The sequence below is a fragment of the Nannobrachium achirus genome (genome assembly GCF_963921795.1).
Source record: "Nannobrachium achirus genome assembly, chromosome: 6".
NCBI classification, from domain to species: Eukaryota; Metazoa; Chordata; class Actinopteri; order Myctophiformes; family Myctophidae; genus Nannobrachium; species Nannobrachium achirus.
The window spans coordinates 43,411,780-43,438,943 of NC_137815.1; the positions used below are offsets into that span (position 1 = coordinate 43,411,780).

The window sequence follows — 27,164 nt, forward strand, 5'->3', positions numbered from 1 at the left end:
AACAGATAAGAGGTAATCGGAAGAGTCTGAATTGGAACATAATTCAGCACAAGGTAGCAGAACTTCCAATAACACACATTGTGCAAAGGGTGAAAGTACCCTGTGAAATACTGAGTATTAATTTAAATCTGAGAGAAACACACCCGTAACGGTGTTAAATTAACACTCAGGTTTTGAATACACATTTTACGTTTGAGATAACAGCATTTCCTTCAACAGACTCTTCATTCTCCACTAAACCTCCTCTGCCATGTACTTCAACTCTCTCCCTCTCTCTCCCTCCCTCTCCCTCCCTCCCTCTCTCTCTCTCTCATTTCCCTCTATCTCTTTCCTCACCTCCTCTCTCTCTCTATTCTGTCTCTTTCCCTACATAAAGTGTCCTCAGCAGACCAGAGTTCGTTTGTTGTTTGACTTTGTGTGAGTGCTGGTTAGGGAGATAATGGGAGCCAGGACCCAGTTTAAAGGACAATGCTCCAGGGCGTTCCCTGCCTCCCTCTCTCCGCCTATTCCCTCTCTCTCTCTCTCTCCTTCTCCACAGATAGATTACTTTATAAATAATAATAAAAAAAGTAATTAATTCTCTCAACTTCTGAGCCTCCAGCCTGCGGCGAAGTGAATGGGGGAGTGTAAATTGATACAATGTGCATCCTTTCAGATAAATAAATACCGCATTTGAAACACAAAAAGAGGTTTCTTTTATACCTTGCTAATTTCTTCAACAGTCAAATTAGATTTTTTTTTGTCTGTGCCAATGTTTGACGAGTTTCTCTTTGTTGGTATTCCTTCCAGAATAAAATATATTGACTCCTGCAGAGCTGAGAGAAGTGCACTACATAATAATGCAATTATTGGGACCAAAAACAAGTCTGCTTACAAATACACAAACAAAACGTATCAAACTGTATTTCATTGCCAGCCACTTATTTAAATGTCATATTGCAACTCACACAAGCCTATTCGCAGCACTACACAGCAGTTTATGAAGGCACTTCTATTCGACCAATCTAAAAAAAAAAACATTTTCTAACACCGTGTCGCCTTTGAGCGTCAATGCAATGCAGCTATTGTATGACATTACAACAATGACAAATGCAGAAGTATTAATGGCGGAAATAAACAGCGCAGTGGAAATATGACCGCCTATAGGACGAGACTGGTGGGGGACCGAGGAGGGCAGAGGAGAGGAGGAAAAGTGAGAGAGTGAGAGGAGAGTGATGGAGGCTTTGGGAAGTACAAAGACTCCTGTGGAAGTGTGTTGGCCTGAGGGCTATAGCCTGCCTGGAGAGCTGATAGGAGTCCCCTCTGTTCCGTTCCCAGAGCCAGAGCCAAACACACCCCACTCCACAAACACTCTTAATCTGCGCAAGACTGGATTAGTTCCTCTGTCACCGATAGCTCCCCTGTTATGCCCAAATCAAATGCCCCCAAGATGTACCTTTAAGTTAGGCAGAGGTCACCGGGGCACAGAGGGGGGAAATATAAGCACTCCATATGTCTGTAAGTTATCTGACTATTGCAGAATTGCATGTTGCACATTAGCAGATCTGCCCGGCTGATACTCGCGCTGGGCTTAGAGTGATTAAAGATCCGCGGTGATGACACCGGATTTCAGATCAATATTTGAAGACCAGCCCTCGAGGGCGTGATTACAGGAGGAGAGAGTGTCTGGTGTCTACGAACCCGGAGTCAAACTGTGTCTGGAAACTGTCTGACTTTAAGGACCCCCAGTCCCAGACATACGATTCTTGTTTTACAACATGTGGAGAAAAGGATGTTTCAAATGTTTCAAGGATTTAAAGAATATGTCTTTAACGAAAAAGATATATTATTAATAATAATGAACAAATAAAAAAAAGATGATAAAAAACAATATGCTTCTACCACGCCAAGCTATAGAAAATGTCAAATGATAATATCAGAGACTGTTCCTCCTAAAGAGTCAATAGACTCCTGCTCCCCCCCCCCCCCCTCCCCCCATCCCTCACATGAGAGGGCCGGCCCAGCGGGCAGCAAGGCCTCTCATCTGAGCAGACAAAATGACTATTTAAAAATAACAGTGATTGCATAAATTGAATTAGAGCGTTTTGGTCACGGTAGAGGAGGTGGTGGCAGGGGGTGGGCGGTGGGAGGTGCGCGGCAGAGGGTGTGTGTGTGTGTGTGGGGGGGGGGGGGGCACAGAGCAGACAGCCGGGCTGCATGGTGGCAGGCAGCAGATGACGGGCCCTGTGGCCTGCGTGTCACTGCGTTAATTGGCCGTGGCGCGTTAATAAAAAGTGAAAAGTGTCTTCTGCCAGAACCATAGGATGGGGGAGACAGAGAGGCAGGGTGAGATCTAGAATGACGAAGGGGGGGGGGGGGGAGAGGGAGTGGAGTTGGAGGGAGTGAAATGGTCCTTTGAAGCATGGGGGGGGGGGGGGGGGGGGCATGGGGTGGGGGAGGGGGGCTAATTGTGTTCAATTAAGGGCCTGATTGGCACTGACAGAATCTGGGCATTGACAAGCTAGGCACAGATGAGGACGATTAGCGGGCACGGGAACAAGCTGTCACTCCTCACAACATGTTGGATGGTCGTCCCAATGTCTCTTGCCACCTTAGGTCCAAAAGACCCACACATGAAGAAACCAACACTAGCGATGCAAGATGGAATGACATTTGTGTTTACAGTGGTGTAAGCAAGTAATCTAGTGGTGTAAGCAAAGTAATCTTTTACTTAAAGACCGGCTGCTAAAAGTAAAAGTATCAATACTGTAATATAGAAATACTCTGTTACAAGTAAAAGTCCAAAATTCTAAATGTACTTGAGTAAAACTTACGTAAAGTACCAAAAGTAAAAGTAGCCTAAAAAATGTTTGAAAATAGCAGATCTACAAGCTCACAACTTTGCACAATGCAATGCGACAACGACACGTTGTGAGCTTGTAGATCGGCTATTTTCAAATAGCCTATAGGTATAAAATAGGGCCAAAGTGGATTAATGTATGTGATATAATCTCTTATATCTGCAAAGTAACTAGTAGTAACTAAAGTTTTCAAATAATTGAAGTGGTGTAAAAGTACAATATTTGGATCCGAGATGTAGTGGAGTAAAAAGTATGGGAAATAGTACAAATACCTCAAAATTGAACTTGAGGTATCGTTACTTTACACCACTGTTTCCCAAACACTGTCGTGACCCATTTGTGGGTCACGGACCAATTTATACGGGTCACAACTTTTCTTTTCCTACATTTTCTTAAATATATATTTATAAAAAAAAGATCCACTCCAAGAAACACATACATCTAAGAAATTCCACAATAATATAGTGAAAATAGCCGATCTACAAGCTCTCAGGTCCCGGGCAAAAAAGTTTGGGAAACCACTGCTTTACACCACTGATTTTTAAATGGACAGTGTGTGCATGGTTTGTGTGACCCCACCACCGGCCTGCTTCTCTTACCAGGAGTGTCGCACCAAATTCTGGGCCCTGGGTACAAGGATTCACTGCAGGCCCCTGTGCTTTAACTATTGAAAAATAGCAGATATACAAGCTCACAGCACAGCACCGAGTGCCGCGCTGCGAGCTTGTAGATCTGCTATTTTTGAAAAATCATGAAAATCCTTCTGAGTTTTTTTTGAAAAACCTGTGTTTCTATGTCAGTGGAGCTCAAACCTTTTCATGTAAAGGACACATTTTCATTTGCACACATTTTCACGACTTTTCAAAAATAGCAGATCTACAAGCTCGCAGCGCGGCACTCGGTGCCGCGCTGTGAGCTTGTATATCTGCTATTTTTCAATAGCTAAAGTATAAAATAATTAAGGCCCCTCCACCACCTTGGGCCCTAGTAACTCAGTCCCACTTTCCTACCCCTAGTGACGCCCCTGCCCCTTACCAACCTTTGTGTTCAGCGGAGCACAGCTGCAGCTCCAGCCAGGGCTGAGGCCTGGCTGGCTCCCTCACTAAACGTCCCCCCCAGTAGGAGCCTGGCCCCTCACTAACCAGAGGTTAATATGCCGTCTATTGGGCTGCAATTGGAGAACGTGTGGGGAGCAATCCTCTATTCTCTGCTAGTGATATGCTTGAGTAACTAGGGATGGATTCAGCCATCGGGAACAAGACAACCTCCTCCAACAGACACATGCACGCATGCACGCACGCGCACACACGCACACACACACGCACACACTAGGGATGGGACGATCCGTGATATTATCAATTATCGTGATAAAAAACAATCACGATAATCGTATCATGGAGATTGAATTTATCGCGATATTGTCCTCCGTCATACACTGGGATCAATTAACCTTTTATTTGCCGAGCTGCATTATCCGGTACCACTTAAACCCTCTATAATTGGTAAAAGGTACTTATAATATACATACTTTATCCAGTCTTTTTTCACTCTCTATCAATTGTCTTTGCCAAAAAATAGCCGATCTACAAGCTCACAACGTTGTGAGCTTGTAGATCTGCTATTTTTTGGCAAATGTTACGCCCCAGGATTATCGCGATAATATCGTAAATCTCGATTTCTTTTGCCACAATAATCGTGATATGACATTTTCATATCGTCCCATCCCTAACACACACACGCACACGCACACACACACACACACACACACACACACACACACACACACACACACACACACACACACACAATCTTCACAATTTTCACAAGTCTGCTCACTTCGCACCAATGCCTCTGCTAAATTAAATGGCAGATTTTCTGATTCCAGGAGAGTGGGTTTCAGTCAGGCAGAGCCTGTCTGTGCATGTGCATGTGTGTGTGCGTGTGTGTGCACACACATGTGTGAGGGAGGGAGAGCGGCGCTACGAGGAGAAGCGAGGCAGATTGGTGAGTTGGGGTATGAGACGCGTGGGGGGGTTTGTTTGCTAGAAACAGCAGGGGCCGGGCCCAGTGAAAAATGTCAGGTCAAATTGTTCTTGACAGTGTTAATATCTGCACCTCATAGCCATAATTACATGTAAATAAATAGTGAAATAGCTCTCAGCTGGAGACTGAGTGGGAAGCACTGCAGCAGCAGGAGACAAGCAGCTGGGGACACAGCCACCTCTCATTTTACACACAGAGAGAGAGAGAGAGAGAGAGAGAGAGAGAGAGAGAGAGAGAGAGAGAGAGAGAGAGAGAGAGAGAGAGAGAGAGAGAGGGAAAGCGAGGAAGAGACCAAGAAAAAAGACAGTACAAGAGAGGAGAGTAGAGAAAAACATGTTAAGAAATGCCCTTGTAAACGTAATATCTAACATTTTAAAATACCAAGAAGTCATAACGCTTTCTCATAGAGCTCTTCCGTTCTTTTACACACAGAGAGCGACTACGAAAATAGGTCACAGAGACTCCAAAGTGAATCGTACACCCCTTGCAGGGGGGGGGGGGGGGGTATGGGGGGGGGGCATGGGGGGTTTGAATTGGGACCCAGAGACATCATGCGTTGCCAGCGAGGGACATAGACAACGAGAAGAAGGGAGAGTGATAGTCTGAGGGAGTATTAATCACGTCTATGCACCTGTCAGATTGGCATCTGGAACTAACAGGAACCACATGCAGCTTCCACAACATCCCAAACCTCCGGCCGGCAGCAGGGCAGGTTCACAGCAGCCCAAGGCCTCCCCTCACTCTCTCTCCCCACAGTCCCATAACCCTGTGAACCCTGAACCATGGCCCCCGAGATGACGGCTAGCCACCACACATATGCCTCCGTCCGTGCACATTTCACCTGCAGTGTCAGGGGCGTCACAAGGGGGGAAAGGTGGGACTGAGTTACTAGGGCCCAAGGTGGAGGGGCCTTAATTATTATTCAATAGCTAAAAACGTGTAGCTAAAGTATAACTTTAGCTATTGAATAATAGCAGATATACAAGCTCACAGCGAGCTTGTAGCTCTGCTATTTTGGAAAAGTTGTGAAAATGAGTGCAAATCTTTGAATATTATGTATTGTTTAAGCGAACATTTGTAACTCTTTTTGCTTTTGCTTCTGGGGTGTCCCTGGAACTAAATATTTTGAGATGGGGGTCCGTGGCCAAATACATATCCTTTTGGGGGTCCTTCACATGTAAAGGTTTGAGCACCACTGACATAGAAACATAGGTTTTTCAAAAAACCTTAGAATGTTTTGAAATATTCAAAGACTTGCACAAATATTCACAATTTTTCTAAAATAGCAGATCTGCTATTTGTCAATAGTTAAAGCACAACATTTGAGTGAATCCTGTACCCAGGGCCCAGAATTTATGGGCATTCCAAGATATGGGCTTAATATTGATGACATCAGGGATCTCCATATGGGCATAAAAGGGACAAGGACTGACACAGATCTCCATATATGGCCATTCATTTATTAGTGAATTAATTTTCCCCATTGACTTGAATGGGTAAAATTCAAAATTCAAATGGTAGGACGGAATTCGTTTGCAAGTGTTACTCGCGTCACAGATTCTCTCCAGGTATATATAGATATATATATACCCGGAGAGATAGTCTCCAGACATATATCCTCTCCAGGTATATATATATATATATATATATATATATATATATATATATATATATATATACACTTGCAATTTCCAATTGCATCTTTCTAGTCAACCACTTACAACTTTACTTTGACCACTTTTTCCGTCGACACCAAAAAATTGCCGATCTACAAGCTCACATTGCAACGCATTGTGGACGCCAGGTAGAGAGTAAAATAAAAATGCACGCTCACATGTTACATGTGCAACATAAAGCCACAAACCTTTCGCAATGGAAACTTCTCGAGTGCGAGTCACAGTGTGCAACGCACGCCCGCGTCTGTAATTGGTATTTAAGATAGGATCAATGATGTCTGTGCCCATACTTTAATAAAGGCAATAGCACTATCCATCCCATAGGCACTGCAACTGCGTGGGACACCACAGCGCCTGTGTGAATCAGTCTCAGTCGTCTCCTGCTTAAATCCCAATCTTCTAGGATTTACTGAAATTCATATTGGCTGCCTCTGCAAGATAAATGTAAATCACATTCCCTTATATTTGCTATTTATCAGGATGCAGCAGCTTCTCCACTTTCTGCAGGAAATATCTCTCACCCGCATACAAACACCCTTGCATTTAAATAGCATTTTTATTGTCCGCCCATAGCCTTTCATCTGGGTGTAGGGAGAGAAGAGCTGGCTCTCCAGGGGAGAGAGAGGTGGAGCAAGAGGGAGAGAGAGAGAGAGAGAGAGAGAGACGGAGAGAGAGACGGAGAGAGAGAGAGAGAGAGACGGAGAGAGAGAGAGAGAGAGAGGAGGGAGCAAGGGAAACACAGAGAGAAAAGCACTATTTGGCAAAGCATCCTTGCGTGACAAAAAGCCAAATAGAGGGTAGGAAGGTTGGTAGGTGAAAATAGATTATGAATACATGAAGCTGCATCCAAATATTTCTGGAATGGACTGAATGCAGCTTCACTTGGCTCCTACAAAGAATTGGAAGATGAGCACAAGCAACAAATGATCCAGGTATATAAATTCCTAATAAGCCCCCTCTAAGTCACTACCAAATTGTTGATTATAGCAAGAGAGACAAATCAGTCCCTCGCCAACCTGGGATCATCCTTAATGGGTGGTACTGTACTATGAACCAGTTTCATGTAATATGGATGGATTCTCTTACTGACAAATAGGAGGAATGGGTCTACTTGACACAAATTAACAGAAATCATACAGAGTTGCATGAATGCAAATCAGACAAAGCAGGACGTATTACTATACTGTCGAAGAACACTGCTGTAGTCAAACCAAGAGGACCATTCTGTGCTTGTATGAATGTTTCGGGTGTCACACATGGGGTGTCTACCCCCGTCCTCCCCCCCTGTCCTGCCCCCCCGCCAAGAGTTCAAAAGTGTTGCAAAACAACAGAGCAACACTAATAATCTACGCAAAAACAGTATAGCCAGTGGATATGATTTACAGTCCCTTGATTCTCTTGGCAGCTGCCAACAGCAGGTCTCTCTCTCTCTCTTTTTTTTCTTTCTAAAAGCCTCTTACATCTTTTTTTATACTTGCCAAATTGAAACAGTATTTGTTTTAATGGGAGTTCTAATTAAGCAGTATGTATTCCCCCTCTTGCTCTGCGAGTGGCTGAGCTATGAATGCGGGGCTATGTGCTCATCCGCTTTGATTTGTTGTCAGTAGAGCTTGCCAGCTGACACGGTGCCCAGTGAGAGGCTTAATGCCCAAGTTTTAATAATGTGGGGGACTACATGAATCTCTCTCTCTCATTGGTATTCAGGTGCAGAATGTCTTGTTAGAAGTCAAGGCAGGGGGGGAGGAGGAATGAAGCCAGAGCTCCAGCAGATTGTTCTGTACATTTCCCCTTTATTTATTTATTTATTTTATTTTTTGGCAACGACAGAGCTTGCTTCTTAAATATAATTCATCCCGGGCTTTTTTTTTTTTTAAAGAATCGTCTGTGCTCACTAATGGAAGAGCGGCAGCACAGTGAGGAGTCTCCCCTGGCTTATCTCTGTCAGACAGTTGTGGGGAGTCGCTGGCGAGTGCTGGTGTCAGTGTGCGGTGCGGTGCGGTGCAGTGCGGCACGGGCAGGCAGGCCCGGGGACACAGATCAAAGGGAGGCAGGGGTGAGAGCCACTCCGCCTCTGATCCCACGTGTTTGTGTGTGTGTGTATAATATATGTGTGAGTGTGTGCGTGTGAAAGAGAGAGAGTGGAGGCTCGGCCCACACAGCCCAAAGGCCATCCACGCACGCAAGCACACATGCACGCACGCACACAAGCACGCACGCTTGCAAAACTGTAAGCAAACAAAGTTTTTCACAAAAGTTCCCAAGCCACCTTTGCCACATTTGTGAAAATTGTGATACCTACCTGAGTGACCTCGGTAACCATGTGACCCTGCTTGCCATGTTCAGTTGCAAGCATTACTAAAGTGTATTTCTCTTCTTTAATATACAAGACACAACTGTTTGTGTTCTTCATAGTCCATCATGAAAGAAATATCACAAACTGTGTCCGCAGTAACTGCGTTTGCCTTTTAAGGATGCACTTACAACACAAATTCTGTCACTCAGTAGCTTGTATCTCTGGGATTCAGCAGAGGGGTTATTTTCTTCCTTCTCCCAGCAGGTGTCCCTCTCATGCAATAATGAGGAATTTCAGCCCCAACGTCTGCCAAACAACAAGGCTCCCTCCCAACAACAGTGCTTCAGAGAACACTATCAAACCAATGGTTCTCAATGTGGGGTCCGGGGACCACCAGGGGTCCTTAAGGGGGTTCCAGGGGGTCGCTTGCTAAATGACTGATACTTAAGAACCCAAATGACCCTTATGGGTCTGTGTACAATTGAATTTAACACTCCCACACTTCAATGCACATAGATTGGGGTCGCAGAGAAAAGGATTGGATCAAATGGGGGTCCGTGGTCTAATGCACATCAAATTGGAGATCTTTGAAATTAAAAGGGTGAGAATAACCGATCGAAACTGTGATTGGTGTTGAGAGAAAATAAAATAAAAGAGAAGAGAAGAAAAGAAAAGAAAAGAAAAGAAAAGAAAAGAAAAGAAAAGAAAAGAAAAGAAAAGAAAGGGAACTATATTTTGCTTAACTGCCAAGGAAGGTTATCCATCAAAGTTCCTCAGTTAAGGAAGGGGAGGATAAGATCCATGCCAGATAAGATCATTTACAAATGTTCTGCTTAGTTAAGAGAGTGAATCATGAATTCACAATTCAGTCAGTTGGATGACGATCAAAACACGACCAACCTTCCCAAGATGCTATTAAAGTTTCAACTACAGTAAAAAATAAAATATATATATTATTTTACGGCTGCTCTGAGTGCCCTTGGCCATCTCTCTTTGCATCCTGCTGTGCCACCAAATGAAACAAGGCCGGCAATAACACCCATTCCTCCTGGCCTTACACCTTTTGACCAGCCAAGTACTACAGGCACACTCAAACCAGCCAAAACTTATATCCTACAATGACAACAATCACTGTAAGTTCAGATGGCTTTTCCACCAGCCGTAATGGGAAAATGTGTGCTGCCGGAATGGGTTATAGGATTGGGATGGACGTGAGCACCTGTCGGGAATGCTGAACGCTGCAGGATTCCATTACAGACTTGGCACCTTGCCACCACACAACCCATTTACTGGGAATCAGAGAATTTTTGTCAATCTTTACCAGTAACTGCTAGGCCATCAACGCCAGACACTGCAGAAAATAGCTCACACATACCAATGCACAAGCATATCTCCCCCAAACAGATGCTGTGTGACACATACAATATCAAATTCTCATTTCCATCTCGATGGAGAGTCTGTTTGTATTGCTTTTTTTCCATTACATGGAGTACAGAGGAGAGTAAAATATATACTATGTATAACATAAAAAAAAAAAACTCTGTCAATGACATATTTCAAAAACTGAAAATGAGTTGCCTGCAGTGAGGACATTTGTAGGTGACATTTGCTTAACTCCAGGCAAGGTGAAGACAGTGAAGTATTATTGGCTGGACTTGAGTGCTTCTGAGAGTTACATGTGGTGAGTGCTATGCGAGTTACAGATACCATATCGTCACTGTTGGGCAGAAAGAGAGAGAGAGAGAGAGAGAGAGAGAGAGAGAGAGAGAGAGAGAGAGAGAGAGAGAGAGCAGCAGGGCTCTCTGGTCGGGTGTGAACCCTGATTCCACTGTCAGGACACCATTCATCTCCATGTTGAGAGATTGATAGGAATGCCACATGGTATTCTACATACATTCTATTCTCTTCCCACCCCTTTCTCCCAGAGTCTAGTAAGCATGCTTCACAACAGCATGCACCCCCCCCTCCCGCCCCAAAAGCATAATATGAAGCCCTTCCATAACTTAGTTATGATACTGATATAATAGTTATTATAGTGGAGTGAGTAAATAGATAAATCCATGCGAAATAATCTAAAAGCTCAATAAAACCTTGCTTGACAGAATATTGGGAGAAAGAGGGGGGGGAAAAAACTTGCCCAGAGGCAGCCTTGTCCTAATCCAGAATACTAAACAGGAAATATTTATTATCAAAACGCATTCTTGAGAAGAGAGAGCCAGACACACACATAGAAGGAGAGAGAGAGAGAGAGAGAGAGAGAGAGAGAGAGAGAGAGAGAGAGAGAGAGAGAGAGAGAGAGAGAGAGAGAGAGAGAGAGAGAGAGAGAGTACTATATAGTCAGTTCTATATTATATACCAAAGAAAGCATTAAGGAAACCCATTAATGAAAGAAAAAAGAGGAGTCAATATTCCTGTTGTGTTTTTTCTGCAGGTTTGCAGTGAGAGCATTAGTGCTTAAAGCCCCTGTGCCGCGTTGAACAATCAAACACGCTGGGAGTCTCCATGTTATCCGCCGTCACTCCAGCAGGAGCGAAAATCTCTTTTTTGTCACAAAATCCTTAATTCTTTCTTCTCTGAAGAAAGAGGGTAATACCAAGAATGTTTCCAATCTGCTTTGAGAAATATTTGAAGAAGGAGAGGGGGGGGGGAACCCTCTCTCCCAATAAAACATGTGTGAACGAGGGGGTAATTGTGGACAAATGCAGCATTGAAATTCATTTTCAACTCTTTACACACCATTTCAATCTTATTTTCTGCCTGTTAACCACATCTTGTTGGTGAGGGTGGGCAAGACTGGCCAGTATTGATGGGTAATTGTGTATAATTCACTCCTCACACATGATTTGCATCAATACAAATCATTTTTCATTCAGTGCTACTTAAGGCTCAACCCTTAGCATAGAGTCGCATTTTAAACGCTCGTTAATAGAGGTGCCCAAAGAGGATAACATGTGGAATCCCCAGCTTTGCGGAAAAAGGCACACACGTGCACACATACATGCACTTACAGTGTCACATCATTGTAACGTGGCAAAGGAAAGGAATCTTCTTTGACAGAGGAGAATGGATAGGTTAGTTGAGACATCTCGAACCTGCTATAGATTTATCCTCCAATATGATAATGTAATTACTGTACCCTGCAGGAGGCTTGGCTTTACTAAAAGCACAGAGTAGGTGTGGGGGTAAAGTGCATAGAAGAGGTGACAGGATACTATTATTACTAATGTGCACAACCCCAAGCTACTGCATATAGTGCAGTGGGTCGGCCAAAAGACTAGTGAAATCACATATAGTAATGGAGTCTTCCAACTGCAAAACAATGACTTGGGAAAGATTAGCGGTCTACATTTATAAGCTTTAGCTAATTATTTCATCCGCATGTGTGCAGGATTTCGACGTCCCAGGAAAGTTGAAACCACTGTTTTGGAGCAACGTGAGCACAGTTGCAGTGCTATCAAGATGAATTTTAATTTGTTGATGATAATCCAATTGTTTTACAAATGTAGCAATTTAGAATAACCAAAGGAAATCCTGGGGTTTAGAAGCAAGCACAAAAGCCCACACTGAGCACGCTTTTTCCCAGAATTTTAATTTCACTCAATTACAGCTGCATATTCTGAACATCAGCAGCTTTTGGTTGGAGGAGGAGGAAGAGGACGAGGGGGTTGAAAAGGGAAAGAGGACTCATTTAAACCAGTGGTTTTCAACCTTTTTCATATCAAGGCCCATTATTTATTCGGCATTGCAACCACGGACCACCGTTTGATGAGATTTGTCCTCTCAGACCCAAAACGTAGAATATTTTGTTGAATAAGGTTTTGTCCACAATTCCATGCTGTATTGATGTTGGTACCATAGGAGAGATAACAGGCAAACATTGATCAAAATACCAATTCTTCTACATTCTCTAATTGTGTAGACTTCTTGTAAATTAAGTAATGCAGATGTTAAACAATAATTTTACTCCTGAGAGCGTAAAATGAAACCAACTGGATCTGGAAGGGTCCATTTGGTTTCATTTTACGCTCTCAAGTGTTGAAGATCTATAAAGGTCCATTTGGTTACCAACTATCCATCATTTAGCTGGGGACTACCTACCCCCTCAAGGACCACTGGTGGTCCCCGGACCACTGGTTGAGAACCACTGATGTAAACGCTCTCCTCACATGAACAATATACGGTAGATCACAAAATTATCCAAAGCATTGCTCCGGGACTGACCTGCGGGGAGAGCCCGTTGCCGACAGGGTTCATGTGGTTACTGGATGCCGAGGGGCTCATGAAGGTGTCGGAGTAGCTGGAGAAGCCGTGGCGATTGGACGAGAGGCCGTACGCCGCGCCGCTGTCAGCCGTCAGACCTCCCTGGTGCATGGAGGACGGGGGCAGGGGCTGGGGTCTGTGTAATGTGCTGCTGCCATCTGACACCCAAAACAACAAACACGCAGAACTGGTGAAAACACAAAATATGGGAAATACAACACAACCTGGGCGAATCGAAACAAACCACAACATTACACAAGGACCCCCGTGTTGTGACCGGAGCCAATACAGCCTCAAGTGTTAATAATGCTTAATCGCTGGGAAAAGGGCATAAAAAAGGGTGCTGGGAACAGTAAAGTAAATTATAATTTTTTTCTTCGTGGGACTGCGTCAGGTCGGCAACCTCATGGTGGTGCTAGAAGAGGGGCATGTGAGAAATCAGGGGCGGAGATTATGTTTTGCCAGCCAAGGAGTGTGTGTGCAAAGTTTGGCATGGATAGGGGCAACGGTGCCGGAGATAAGAGTAGGGCCAAAAGTGTGACGTGACGTGGCGTGACGTGGCGTGATGTGACGTGACGTGACGTGACGGACAGCCGGTGGAGCTTTTCATAGTAACTTGCGACCTGACGGTCGCTTATCTCCCGATTAGGGAGTCTTACTGGTAATATTAATTAATCCTAAACATGGAGCATGAGAGAACATATCCTGCTCTTGTAGACCACAATAACTTAAGTGAAAGCTTGTGTCCACTCCCCGGACAAAAGAGCGGTTGTATACATAACGACTTGGTGCATGGATCCTATATGTGGCAGCACATGGGTTTATACATGATCTGAAATGTCGTTAGCATACCATTACCATTACATATGACATACCACAAATAGCTCCATCTTAAGATCTATGTCTGATTAGATTAAACCTATTTAGTATAGAACATAAGAGTTTCAGATGATAGCATGCTCTAATAGTCACCCTATACATAAAGGACTTTTACATGGCCGTCTTACCCTGTGATAATGTGGTGCCTCCGTAGCTGGACTCTGGTAGCTGGTATGTGGGTAAAGTTGGCATCCCCTGCGCGAATCCTCCGGGCAGCAGGTGGTTGAAGGCTGCTAACTGATTGGCGCCGGCCTGCTTACGCCACCTGGCTCGTCTGTTGCTGAACCACACCTGTGGAGGGAAAAATGGAACACGTCCATAAAAGTAGAAGAACAACAGAAGAAGAAGAAGAAAGAAAGAAAGAACTTGCGAACACCCCCCCACACACACACTCACATTTTCACAATCATATTCACTTTGACTACTTCTCTGGATTAAAACATGTTATGTTTTCAATTTACAGATTATTTTCTTTCTATGCTTGTAAGTATTTTACAATCTGGATATAGGAGTGCAAAAGTTAATGAAAACAATGTATTTTAATAGCCTAATTACTTCAAAAAAGAAAGGTTTATAAATTAGTGAAAATATCAGACCTACAAGCTCACAAACGCGGCTTGATGCAATGCATTGTGAGTTTGCAGATCCGCTTCTTTCGCTATTTCTGTAGACAAAGTATAAAATAGGCCATACAAAAAAATCATGTTGAATCATTGAAGTACCGAATATCATTAAAACCCTTCTCGACTACTGATTAATCGAGAAGTTAATCGATCTGGATCAATAGAGTGTACTTGCTGCTGCCACCTGTGAACAATCTGTTGGTCAGTGTGAGTGAGTGGTGGTGGTTGAGAGGCTAGTCCCTGTGGGAGCCATTCTAGGCTACAGAGGCTCAGTGGTCCAGCCCTGTTGTTCTTCTTAAGTGGCTGAGGCTGTGATCTGTGTAAACAGGCTGCCCTGAGCCCCCTTCAGAGCGAAGAAGTCATTAAGGGGTCAGAGGTAGGCCGCTAGCCTGCACATCAGACATCTCAAGTATGTTTGTGAGCCTATAGGTACTTTGAAGGAGGCCCGGGGAAGGACTAGCACCACTGTGCATGTACATGTGCTCGCGCGCACCACACACACACACACACACACACACACACACACACACACACACACACACACACACACACACACACACACACACATAAACACACAAACACACACGTACACACACACACACACACACACACACACACACACACACACACACACACACACACACACTGAGAACATTGCAGGTTATTAGTTTGTATATTCAATGTTAAAGATTCAGGCACGCTTAAATCCACACAAAAATATTGTCACTGTTGGGCAGAAACCTCGTATCTCCAAGTTTCAATTTTTTTCGCAAAGCAAAGCCCTGCTTCATCATACAAGGCCGTCTCACGAAAGTAGTGAAAACAGCAGATCTACAAGCACACAATGCCTCGCGGTGCGAGGTGTCGTGTGCTTTATGTAGATAGTTTAGTTAATTTTTAAAATGATAAATACAAAACGAACGGTCTTGGACATACAAGGTTTCCACGGGACAACGACGATATGCAGCAGCGTATCTGACGTGCAAACCACAGACGCACAATGTCAACACCCTTGAATGAAGCAGACAAAACGGGGGCCTTTCTTAAACCACAGCCGATTTACACATAAAAAAAGGCCTTTCCTTCAACACACCATAGGAATATAATCAGGCCTTTTGAAAAGCAAGGCCATACAGCCAAGCAACCTGTTCCATTTAACCAAGACAAGGCCTGGGCTCAGTATGTGCTAAAGGTTGAAGGACATTGATCTATGCCTCGCACAGGCAATTCATCAGAGTTTAATACACTGTCAGCGCAGTTCATCTACTGTTGTGTTTCAAACGGCTCGGGCCATTGTGAGAGCACATGAAAGAGGGGGACAAAAGCGCTTCCATACGCCACAGAGAACACTGGACACAAAGAGGGGGCGTCCCTTTTAAACAGGTCTTAAAGAGGGACACTTTCAGAGGGACTTTACACAGGGACACACTCTCGCTGCTATTGGGGCTGACACTTTTTTCAACACACAAACATACATATAAACTTGCATAGGACTACAAGGGATCTTAACCCAACAGAGATCTTCATTTGAATGTTGGTTCTTTTTCTTGCACCCAGCCAAAGCCTCCGCACAGGCCCAGTGGTTGTTGCTCATACAGTAGCTCAGTTAAGTCAACAGAGAGAAAGTGACGTTCAAAAGGCCACACAGCAGAGGCTGGCGATTACGACCAGCAACATCCTCAATTGCGCCTCTTTAGACAGCGACAGGAGGCCTTCGTCTCAATCCCTATCACTGCTAAAGACCTTGTTTCGGTTCTTCATTCAACAACACGCTGCATGTTGGCTACAGTGAAATCGCTGCTATTGGGACGTAGTGGAGCGTGGTTCTTGGAGGGAGCTAAGCTCCTATACCGGGCCAGACAAACAGCTGCCCGGCTCAGGGGAGGGGCACGGACACGCACACCCCTTTCCTTCCACACACCGCCCATCACCCCGCCCCGCCGTGCCACTTCACCTCCGACCTCTGAACCTCATCCACTCACCCCACCCCTCTTTTATGTTCACTTTAACTTCCTTCCCCCTTTGTCATCCAAGCTTAGGAAGGAGGTGTTCCATCATGGCAAACAAAAAGACACTTAAATGTTAGTTGCATTCCCTTAACTTTTTTTTATTTTTATAAAAAATGTTTTGGCTACTCTTGGTCTTCTTGCTGCTTTTGGTTTCTTTCTTTACATTTCATAGTTCTCGTTCCCATGTGTAGATATTTGGCTGGCGGCTACACTAATGAAGCTGTGTTCCTTGTGTTTGCATTTGCACGGGACCTCTTTCTGCAATAATTCTCAACCTTTTTCATTTCAAGAACCCCCGGCTTAACATGCATTAAGCGAGCCACGGACCCCCATTTGATATGGTTTTTAGCTCTGGAACCCCAATCTACACCGTAAAATCCTCCATGTCAATTCAACTCTGAGAGTGTACAAATGGAACTAAATGGACCTGTAAGGGTCCATTTGCTTCCATTTTCACACTCTCTGAGTTACTGTTCCTGTAAGGCAGGGTCCCTAACTATCAATCATTTGGGGACCACCTGGAAACACCTCAAAGACTGCTGGGGGTCCCCGAACCACAAGTTGAGAACCAATGTCTTACAGTATGTTGTATCTTCCCCCGACTCACTCCAGCCAGCTACCACAAATACCTCATAACAATTTACAATCCAGAAAACCTAAATGATTGCACACTGTCTCCACAAGATCTGAGTAGGAAGACCTACACAAGACCCGGAATAACATGTAATGCATTATGCATTGCTCATAAGGGTCCCTGTTCCAATTTTCAGCCTACTGCAGATTGCCTTTCTGAGTCTTGAAAGCAACAACGCTTCAACGTCTCTTTAAAGCCGCCGTGTTGTTAGCATAGACACCCACCCATCAACATTAATCAGAATGGAGCCTGTGAAAGTATCTGTCTAACTGAATTTAGTCTGAGGCTTTGAACAGGCTTGCTGCGACGCCAATACCCTAAACTCGGCTAAAGGGCCAAGGGCTGCTTCCCTATTGAGTTAGAGCATACAAACATTGGGCCCAATGTGCCAGGTCAATACTGTATTGTTAGGCAGGAGGGGGGCATGCGTCACTGCCTCTGAGGAGCTTGAATGACTTACTCTGACAATTATGGGCTTTCAGCAGACACCGGGATAAACACCCGTACACAAGAATGCATGGACATGCGCAGAGGCACACATGTGTAAACGCACGTATGCATGCACTGGCATGCAAACATAATATTCATGCATGTAAGCAAAAAGACACGTGCACGTGCACGCACACGCGTGTGTGTGCGCGCGCACACACACACACACACACACACACACACACACACACACACACACACACACACACACACACACACACACACAGACACTCACGCTCGGTCTCACACAGAGTGACACACAGCCTGAAGCTGAGGATTTGAGGCTGCGCTCTGGAACATGATCACAAAGTCACCTTGGACCACATATTCTCCTCTGCTCTCCCCAATCCGGTTTAATTCCCCCTGCAACACAGAGAGCTGCTTCGCTGTCTCCATATCTACCTATGAGTGTGCTGCAGACTCCATGTCCCTCACTCAAAGGCTTGCAGGTTGTCCAATATACTTGGACGAGACTTTGTGTGGCGGTGCCTCTTTGAATGGTTCTGGAGGGAGTCTTCAGAGGGGGTGTGAAATGAGGCCGCACTGAGGGAATGTCTGTGAATACAGACATTGTGGGACTGGCTGGGGCTGTTCAAGAGCACATAGCGAGAGCGAGTTGTCTGAAGGGATGGCCACACTGCAAAATCCTGAGTGCTAATTTAATTCTGAGAATGTAAAAATGGAGTGTCCAGGATGTTGCAGTGCACACACTAGACCAGGGGTCTTCGTCGTTTTCAGGCCAAGGACCCCCTTAGCTGAGAGGGAGATAAAGCAGGGACCCCCACTACATATTGTATAAAATCGATTTCATAGATTGATTTGTAGACTTGTTGGACTTGCAGTCTATGTTGGATTCATGTTAAAATGTGTTTTTTTGGACATTTAACCACTTAATTACCAATACTTAGTAAATTTGACATTTCACTCTGTACTTGGTCTGATCTTTTTTAACATCTACACCAAACCTATTTGCCAAAAATAGCTGATCTACAAGCTCTCAGCGCCTTGCAGTGTGACGCGTTGAGCTTGTAGATCTGCTATTTCTGGCTAAAGTTCTCCTCAGAAAAGGAGGGTTCAAGTTGTTCATTTAAAATAATTATCCTATCACACAAAGATTCTGACGGCCCCCCTGTAGTAACTCTGAGGACCCCCTGGGGGTCCCAGACCCCCTGTTGAAGACCCATGCACTAGACACATACTGTAAGATACAGTTACATACAGTAGAGTACAGCAGCATCAACCACCAGCCATAACATTCACTACAGTAGCACAATTTCAACGCTTTATCCCAATTTGGCTGGCGATGAACAGAGCCCGCCATTGACATACATATCCCGGCCTCGCTTGCTTCCACTCGAACCACAACTCTGCTCTAACCACAGGCGCCTCACATGTTCTTATCGCTTATCAATCGTAATGCGATCACAATATCGCCATGCATGATGACACCGTACTGCTGCGCGGCCTCGTCGACAATGCTCGTCTTTAACCTAAGTAGGATCATTCGCATTTCAGTGCAGACAATCCTCCGTGAATTATTTTAGACAAAAGAGTAGCGTTTGAATGGATGATGCATTTCAGGAGCCATGCAATTTTCAAATATTGTACAGTATATACCGTATATGAATACCAACCAAGTGCCTATATGCCATACCGATGCACTCTCAACCCCATATCCACATAAAAAAGAAATACAGTGCAGTGATGCAATCTGTTTCAACATAGAAATCATCATCTGTCTTATACCACGCAATACCCCCCCCCCCCCACACACACACACACACATACACATGCACGGATTGCACGCACAGCCACCCACGAAAACATGCACGCACGCACGCATGCACAAACATGCACGCACGCACGCACGCACGTGCGCGAGCGCGCACACACACACACACACACACACACACACACACACACACACACACACACACACACACACACACACACACACACACACACACACACATCTCCCTTTCTCTGGCTGATTCCCTCCCTCCTTGCCTTCCAGTCTGGCACTATGCTAATTAAAGAGCTGGGAGTCTGAATTTGAGAGGAGAGTGGGATTAACTTGATAAGTATCAGGAATACAGAGGCACTGTACCAAAGTCATTTAAATTCTAATAATAAGAAACTGTTAGAACATTCACACTGATGCATTGCAACAATTTCTTCTCCACAATCTACATAAATCCTATTTATTGCTTTATGAAACATAAAACCATACTGGCGGGAATAGTACAGTTTGCCTGTTGGGTTTGGTTGTCACCACTCAGCTCCATTGTGTCCTTTTTTCCCCCCGCTGCGGGTAAATAACAAGCTATATGTGGTGCATGATCTTACAATACCTCTACCAGGCGTAAGGTTACTTTGATCAACTATTGTACCAAAAACCTGGAAATGAAGACATACTGTACATCTGCATGTAGCCAGAATGGTTCCAATGAAATTCCCACATGAAAACATCTTTGACATTATAGGATTTTATGAAAAGGATTCCGCACTGTAATGCAGCAGGAACAACAGCACAACCTCTGAAACATGGGAAAAAGTGCAATATATCCAATATACTGTAGCACCATGACGCCAGGGTATAGTGCAGGGTTCCCCTCGCACCAGATCTGCTGTTTTCACTACTTTTGTGCGACGGCCTTGTATGATTTGCGAAAGAACGTACAAATTTGGAGATACGAGGTTTCCACCCGACAACGACGATATACTAGTGTTGTTGCTGCTCTTATACCACCATTATTACTGGGGTTGGTGTGGGCCAGACAGTAGCCCCCCGCGGGCCGCAAATGGCCCGCGGGCCGCCTATTGGGGAACCCTGGTATAGTGTAATACCCAACCAAAAATGGTCCTCCTCTCCTCTCTCTTTGCATGCCATGCAACAACACCAGAACAGAACAAGCCCCATGCAGCAGATAAAGAGAGAAGACTTCTTTGCAAATTGATTTGTACGCTTCATAAAAGCCAATGCTTATACCTTATTAGATTCTACTAACTATAATAGCTACATGCAGAATGTTTATTGGTGATGAAAGGGGATCTTATGTGACAGATTCGGTAAGCGAGCCGGCAGCGTGCTCAGATCAGATGATGAGCTCGGACCGAGGCGGAGCCGTCCAACTCTTTTAAAAAACTCCTAAATAGGGGAGAATGTAATTCACTTCATGTGTGAGAGTTGATTTACAGCGGCCCACAACCTCGCGCCTGCTCCCCTCCCTCTGTTCTGTGGCCCGGGCACTGATAGCGGCCCCCACCTGGCCCACACTTCAGAGGGAGCGGACACAAATGATGCTCTATTCTCTTAATAGCTTGTGGAATGACTTTGCTGCCTGCTTCTGTTAGCGTTGAGGGTTTATCAGATGGAAAGTGGCAGCTCACTTTGCCTCCGAGGAGGAGGAGGGAGAGGTAAAGACTCTAGCGGTCCAGCCCTCCTGTTGAGACAGCCTGGAACAAATTGTTGAGAGATCTGGATCATATCCTACAATTTGTCAGTTTGGGGTGATAAAACCATTGCGGGGGCCAGCAGTGGTTTTTAGGAGTGCTGGTAGCCCTGTTGAAAGGGTGCAGTGGGGTCTGATGAAGATGGATGGTCAGTGTGCCTCGGAGCGGCAGGGGAGGACAGACACAGGGAATTAGCAGTGTTTATGAGGCGGTGAGTTTGGGCAGCGAGTCAGCGCGGAGCCAAACACTCATCGCTGACGCAACGAAATTAGCGGCTTCGTTCACACGCCGCAGCGCTGCACACTGGGGTGACACTGAGGTGCACCAATGGCAAGCGTGATGTTAAACTAAGCTCATATCACTGAGGTGCACCAGTGGCAAGCATGGTGTTAAACTAAGCTCACATCAACATGTGCCATCCACCACAGAAAAACTGCTGCATGCTTTACAGATTATCACCAGTGCTATAGCAATAACAAATGGACAACGGAGATCCGTGTCCACAGCTATACATTTTGTGGATCTGTATGACCTTCCGACACCCCGTGCTTATGGTTTCTCCCTCAATCCCAAACCCAGACTCCCCTCTGACTGACATCTGGAAGATGCGTCACTGCAGCTGTGTCCGAGCAGCTTTGCTCTCGGGCCAAAGGGTCTCCTTTCCCCTGGACTGTGATGGGATGATGGGCCGTTTGGGCACCTATAGGTGAAAGCCCAGCTGGTGGACATTGTCAGAAATGCTCTCTTTCTCACACACAGGTTTCTGAAACCACATAACCCTACGTGGACATTGGGCAAACATCAAGTGCACAAAAAAATTACGTTTTGTGAGTCTGTACATCTGCTATTTCCGGCAAAGAGATTTGGTGTGAAGGGGAAATAAGGAGGGTGTCAACTAGGTACAGAGCCTTGGGAGACCCCAGTCAGCAAAGTAATGTAGGGTTTAAGAGGTATTGTTTTTATTTTTACTTTGACCATGTATATAATAAGTACCGGTATTATACTATTATATTGCTGTTGTACAGTGGTGTACAGTTACAGTATGACTCTAATATGTACAGAAGGGGTCTTCACTGTTTTCAGGCCAAGGACCCCTTAGCAGAGAGAGAGATGACGCAGGGACCCCCTCTACATATTGTATAAATGTGTGATGGAGATTCTCATCGATTTCATAGAAAGATTCATAGACTTGTTTGACACTTAACCACTTAAAATCTTAAATGGTCAATACTAGTAAACTTGACCTTTCACTCTGTACTTTGTCTGCTCTTCTTTACCTATACACCAAACCTATTAGCCAAAAATAGCTGATCTACAAGATCTACAAGCTCTCAACGCCTCGCAGCTCAAGGCGCTATTTTTGGCTAGAGTTCTCCTCAAGAGTATGCGAGGGTTCAAGTTGTTAATTAAAAATAATTATCACACAAGGATTTGGTGGCCCCCCTGTAGTAACTCTGAGGACCCCCTAGGGGTCCTGGACCCCCTGTTGAAGACCCCTGATGTACAGTATATTCTGTTCATATTATCACTAAGACAAAGGCAAAACTACCTGATTCTGACAAATTCTACATTGGCTACCACAGCACATGGCTTCAGAGCCTCTCTTGAAACACCCTTACACACTGCCTGGCAACACTGCTCATTATTTACTCTGGTAACCAGGGACCCTTTCTTGCATGACCTTCTCAGAAAATTAAGTTTGAGTTGACCTTTGGAGGCTTTCAAAGCCTTTCAGAATTAGATTATGAGGGAAACAGCATTAACAAATTATAGCCATGACTCAAATACCTTAGGTTTTCACATGACATCATTTAGCTCTATTATCTGGCAGAAGAGAGAAGTGGTCTCTCAGTTGTTGTTTTCTTTTATCTTCTTTTCATTTTCATATTTGGATATTTTTGTCAGTAGCCATTAATACGCACTCACGCAGACACAAATTACCGGACAGAAGCCCTTGGGCAAAAACAGAGAAAGAGGAGCTGCTCTGTGTGTTTCTGTGACCACATAAATTGCTGAGCAATTCATTGGTTAGTTGTTACTTACCAATGCCTATTGAAAACTTGACCACAATATAGTGTCCCTATTCTGCTGCGAACATTCACAGAAAATAGCAGATCTACAAGCCCTCAACACAAGCTATAGACTATTAGGCTATTTTTGGCAAATAGGTTTGAGGTGTTGAGAAAAGAAATACGAAGAAATAAACTTGAGGGACCCTGGTGTGGTCAGTGAAGTAGCCTACCGGTATATAGTGTAAAGAAAACAACAGCCGTTCTTAGGATGTTGATACAACACGAAAACATATATTTTTTAAAAACCCTTCATAATCCATATTAGGAACTGCAAAACCTTTTTTTCCAGATGTGGTTTATCATTCATTAGAATATATTGGACAGTCAAGACTCTCTGTTAATTCAGATTAATCTCTGACCTGTCCACCGTTGTTGCCCCTTGTGTGCGTCTCAAAAAAACATTGCGAAAGCTAATTTATTGTGTTATAATAAGCCGTGAGATAAAGAAGAAATTTGCCGTTCTCCCTTGAGTAAGGCATTAACCACTTAGACATACATCTTTTGGCGTGTTGGGGGGTTTTCAGGATGGACAAAGACATGTGTGGAATCAGTTACCCCCAAAAGCATGTTTGTAGTGTGTGGAACATTTAGCATGCGGCGAGGAGTTTGGGGGGTTCAGGGAGGAGGGGGGGGGGGGGAGAGAGGGGGGGGTAGCGTGAACGACTGTGGTAAGAGGAGAGGGGGTGCCCCGGACCTTTTCTTTACTACAGCCTGATTGATTAATGTTGTTGTCGGGCCATGGGGTCCCAGGAGAGGATGATGGACCCTCTGTGATATGTGGAGGGGTTTACAAGCAGCGGCAGGCTTGAAAGTGATGGGGAGAGATCCTGGCCAAAGGCCGAAATGAGAAATCCATCAGGAATGCATTCTCTTTCTCTCTCTCTCTCCCTCTCTCTCTCTCTCTCTGTCTCTCTGTCTCTCTGTCTCTCCCTGTCTCTCACAGCTGCTGCTATAACTCTACTGTACGTATGTTCTTTGGGTCTTGCGTACAAACATATGGCACACAAGCTGTCAGGCAGGTTGGAAGGTCTCTGGTGTGAACTGTGAAGATGGGGTTCATGTCAGAGCCTTCTTAGGGCTGAGCTGAAGGTTTGCGGTAGCCTAAGCAGGGCCCTCTCTGACATGACGAATAGGGTGGATAGGTGATATCTTCCTGACAAATGAATACATCATTTCATATTTCGAAGCGATTGAAAAATAGGGAATAATGTGATTGAGAACATTTTAATGGTGTGTGTGTGTGTGCATACATGTGTGCATGTGTGTTTGCTTGTGCATAGATACAAAAAATATACACAACATGCATACATTGTGTGTGTGTGTGTGTGTGTGTGTGTGTGTGTGTGTGTGTGTGTGTGTGTGTGTGTGTGTGTGTGTGTGTGCGTGCGCGCGCGCGCGTGCGTGCGTGCGTGCGTGCGTGCGTGCGTGCGTGCGTGCGTGCGTGCGTGCGTGCGTGCGTGCGTGCATGGCAAGTGTGTATGTGCATATGCAGTTGAACACAGTGAAATACGAATCAGTTTTGACATTCTCAGAGTCACACAAGCGTTATCATTGGATCATGTATCATCTAATCCACAGGTCCTCAACTTGGGGACCCCCAGGGGTCCAGGGTCCTTGAGGGGTTCCCGGTTCGATCCCTGACTCCCCCTGAGTTAGTGTCAACGTGTCCTTGAGCAAGACACTGAACCCCTGACTGCTCCTGACGAGCAGGTTGGTGCCTTGCATCGGTGTGTGAATGGGTGAATGTTATGCACATTGTAAAGCGCTTTGGGATAAAGTGCTACATAATTATCGTCATTGTCGGGTGGAAACATTGTATGTCCAAAACCGTTGATATAAAATAGTGAAAATAGACAATCTACAAACGCCTGGCACTGTGAGGCGTTGTGTGCTTATAGATCTGCTATTTTCACTACTTTTGTGCGACACTTTTGTATGATGAAGTAGGGCTTTCATTTTTGAAAAAATGAAGTTGAAATGAAAAACGTATCTAACCTGTACTCTGGCTTCGGTGAGTTTGGTCCTCTGCGCCAGTTCTTCTCTGGTGTAGATGTCTGGGTAGTGTGTCCTCTCAAAGGCCTTCTCCAGCTCCTCCAGTTGCTCTGCAGTGAAGGTTGTGCGACTGCGCCTCTGCTTCCTCTTCAGGGGCAAGTCTGGCTCTGAGTCCACATCCGAGCCCTCGTCTGTGCGATTACCTACAGGGGAAAGTCCCGAGGAAACATCCGGTCATTATGGATCGTTACCCTGAGAGAGAACCTACTGATGTAGCCTACTGTGAGAGATTGCCTCATCCCTCATCCCATATTCACTATATATTTCTGGCCTTGACAGCCATACTGCATACATCCAAACAGAAAAGTCCTATCTGATTGCATTAAACAACGTTAAACTCACTTTGCCACTCACTTTGACACTCGATTTGCCATTCAGTTTATGCATGCGCATATCTTCTATAAACACAAAACAAAAATGTGCTGAATAGATCTAAAATTGCTTATTTGGCTCATAATCATGGGGGAACCTCATTTGGTTATTTATACGGCAGTGGTGCTATATGGCACCTAAACAACTCCAAAGAACCACGGAAGAACCGCTGAAGAACCCTAATTTCTTCTCTCTAGGTTGTCCTCAGACGAGCGTTCCATCGTCGCTTCCAGTCGTCCCGGTTCTCCATACATTTGTGTGTAAAATACTGTTTGAAGTGTCTATAAAACAGTGTGAAATGTGGTTTGAAGCTGAGCAAGCAGCAGCTCTAAAGACACTAACTGTATTTTTGGGCCCATCTTTAGTTACTGTGATGCCTGCTGTAAATATGCATCCGGGGGGGTTACAAAGACGATTCAAATGACAGCTACTCCTCTCTCAAAGCACAACAGAGCAAATATTATCTTAATCTGTGGATATTTATACAATACAGGGGAGGCCTGATACACAATCCCATCTCTGAGCGGGGGCCCCAGCGGCCGTTAATGCAGAGGGCCGCGGGCAGTGAGAGGGGAGGGCGTGGGGGTGGGGTTAATCTACACAGGCCACCTTGCTGCTCCTCGCTCCACTCTTCTCCCTCACTGGCCCAGGGCACCCCGCGCCACAACAGCATACAGCCTCGAGTTTACCACATTCAACTCAATATTACACCAAAACCATTCATCCCCATGTGTTCCCTGTGTGTGCTGTCATTAAATGAATTAGAACATATATTATGTTACTTTTCAGGCATTCAACTAAGCCGCGTACGTTTTAGCTCGAGGAGCACACAGTGGATAGATACGGCACAAAAGCTGCACAATCCGGGCCGACAGGGACATTTCTGACAGCCAGCAAATGTGCATTTCCATTGCACATTACCATTATAACTGAATTTAGAAAAATTGCATCATTCTCACCTCCTCTGCATGTCTATTCAGACTATGTGGCCCTTTTCATTCCATGTCATAAAATTCATACTTTCATAATTTCCTCATTGAGACTCTGACAAGGCAGTGTGTGGCGTGCCAGTGTTGCTCTAGGCCTGGATGCATTGCATCATGCACAGTCCAGAAGAGAGTGGGAAGCCTGATTTATAAATTTTGTCTTGTGACAGCCAGGGTATCGCATGCCAGAAAATAGCTGATCTAGTTGCTAGCTCGGTTGATGTGATGCGCTGTGAGCTTGTAGATCTGCTATATTTAGATGGCCATGCATCGTACGATGGAGTATAAATTATACAGGAGAAGGGAAATTAAGGAAGATATTGAGGTGCATTATAAGCATCATCTTGGTACCAACCTTCTGTGCTCAACCAAAACGCACACTGACTGAGCCCATGACAAGCATCTGATTCATCGTGTCCACTTAGCTCACGTTACAATTCTCTTCTCTAGAAAATGTTTTTTTAAGTGGACAAGTGGACAAAA

General features: G+C 44.8%; 1 protein-coding gene across 2 annotated transcripts in view; it reads right to left on the minus strand.

Moving 5' to 3' along the window:
- pax7a (paired box 7a) overlaps positions 1–27,164 on the minus strand; it is a gene marked incomplete at both ends in the record, with an annotated part of 66,224 nt that overhangs the window by 14,814 nt on the left and 24,246 nt on the right. For both annotated transcript variants that reach the window (XM_080727816.1, XM_080727817.1), the window contains 3 exons: positions 13,074–13,270; positions 14,120–14,282; positions 25,267–25,466. In XM_080727816.1, coding sequence (XP_080583942.1) covers positions 13,074–13,270; positions 14,120–14,282; positions 25,267–25,466 — 560 coding nt within the window. The remainder of the gene's footprint in view (positions 1–13,073; positions 13,271–14,119; positions 14,283–25,266; positions 25,467–27,164) is intronic.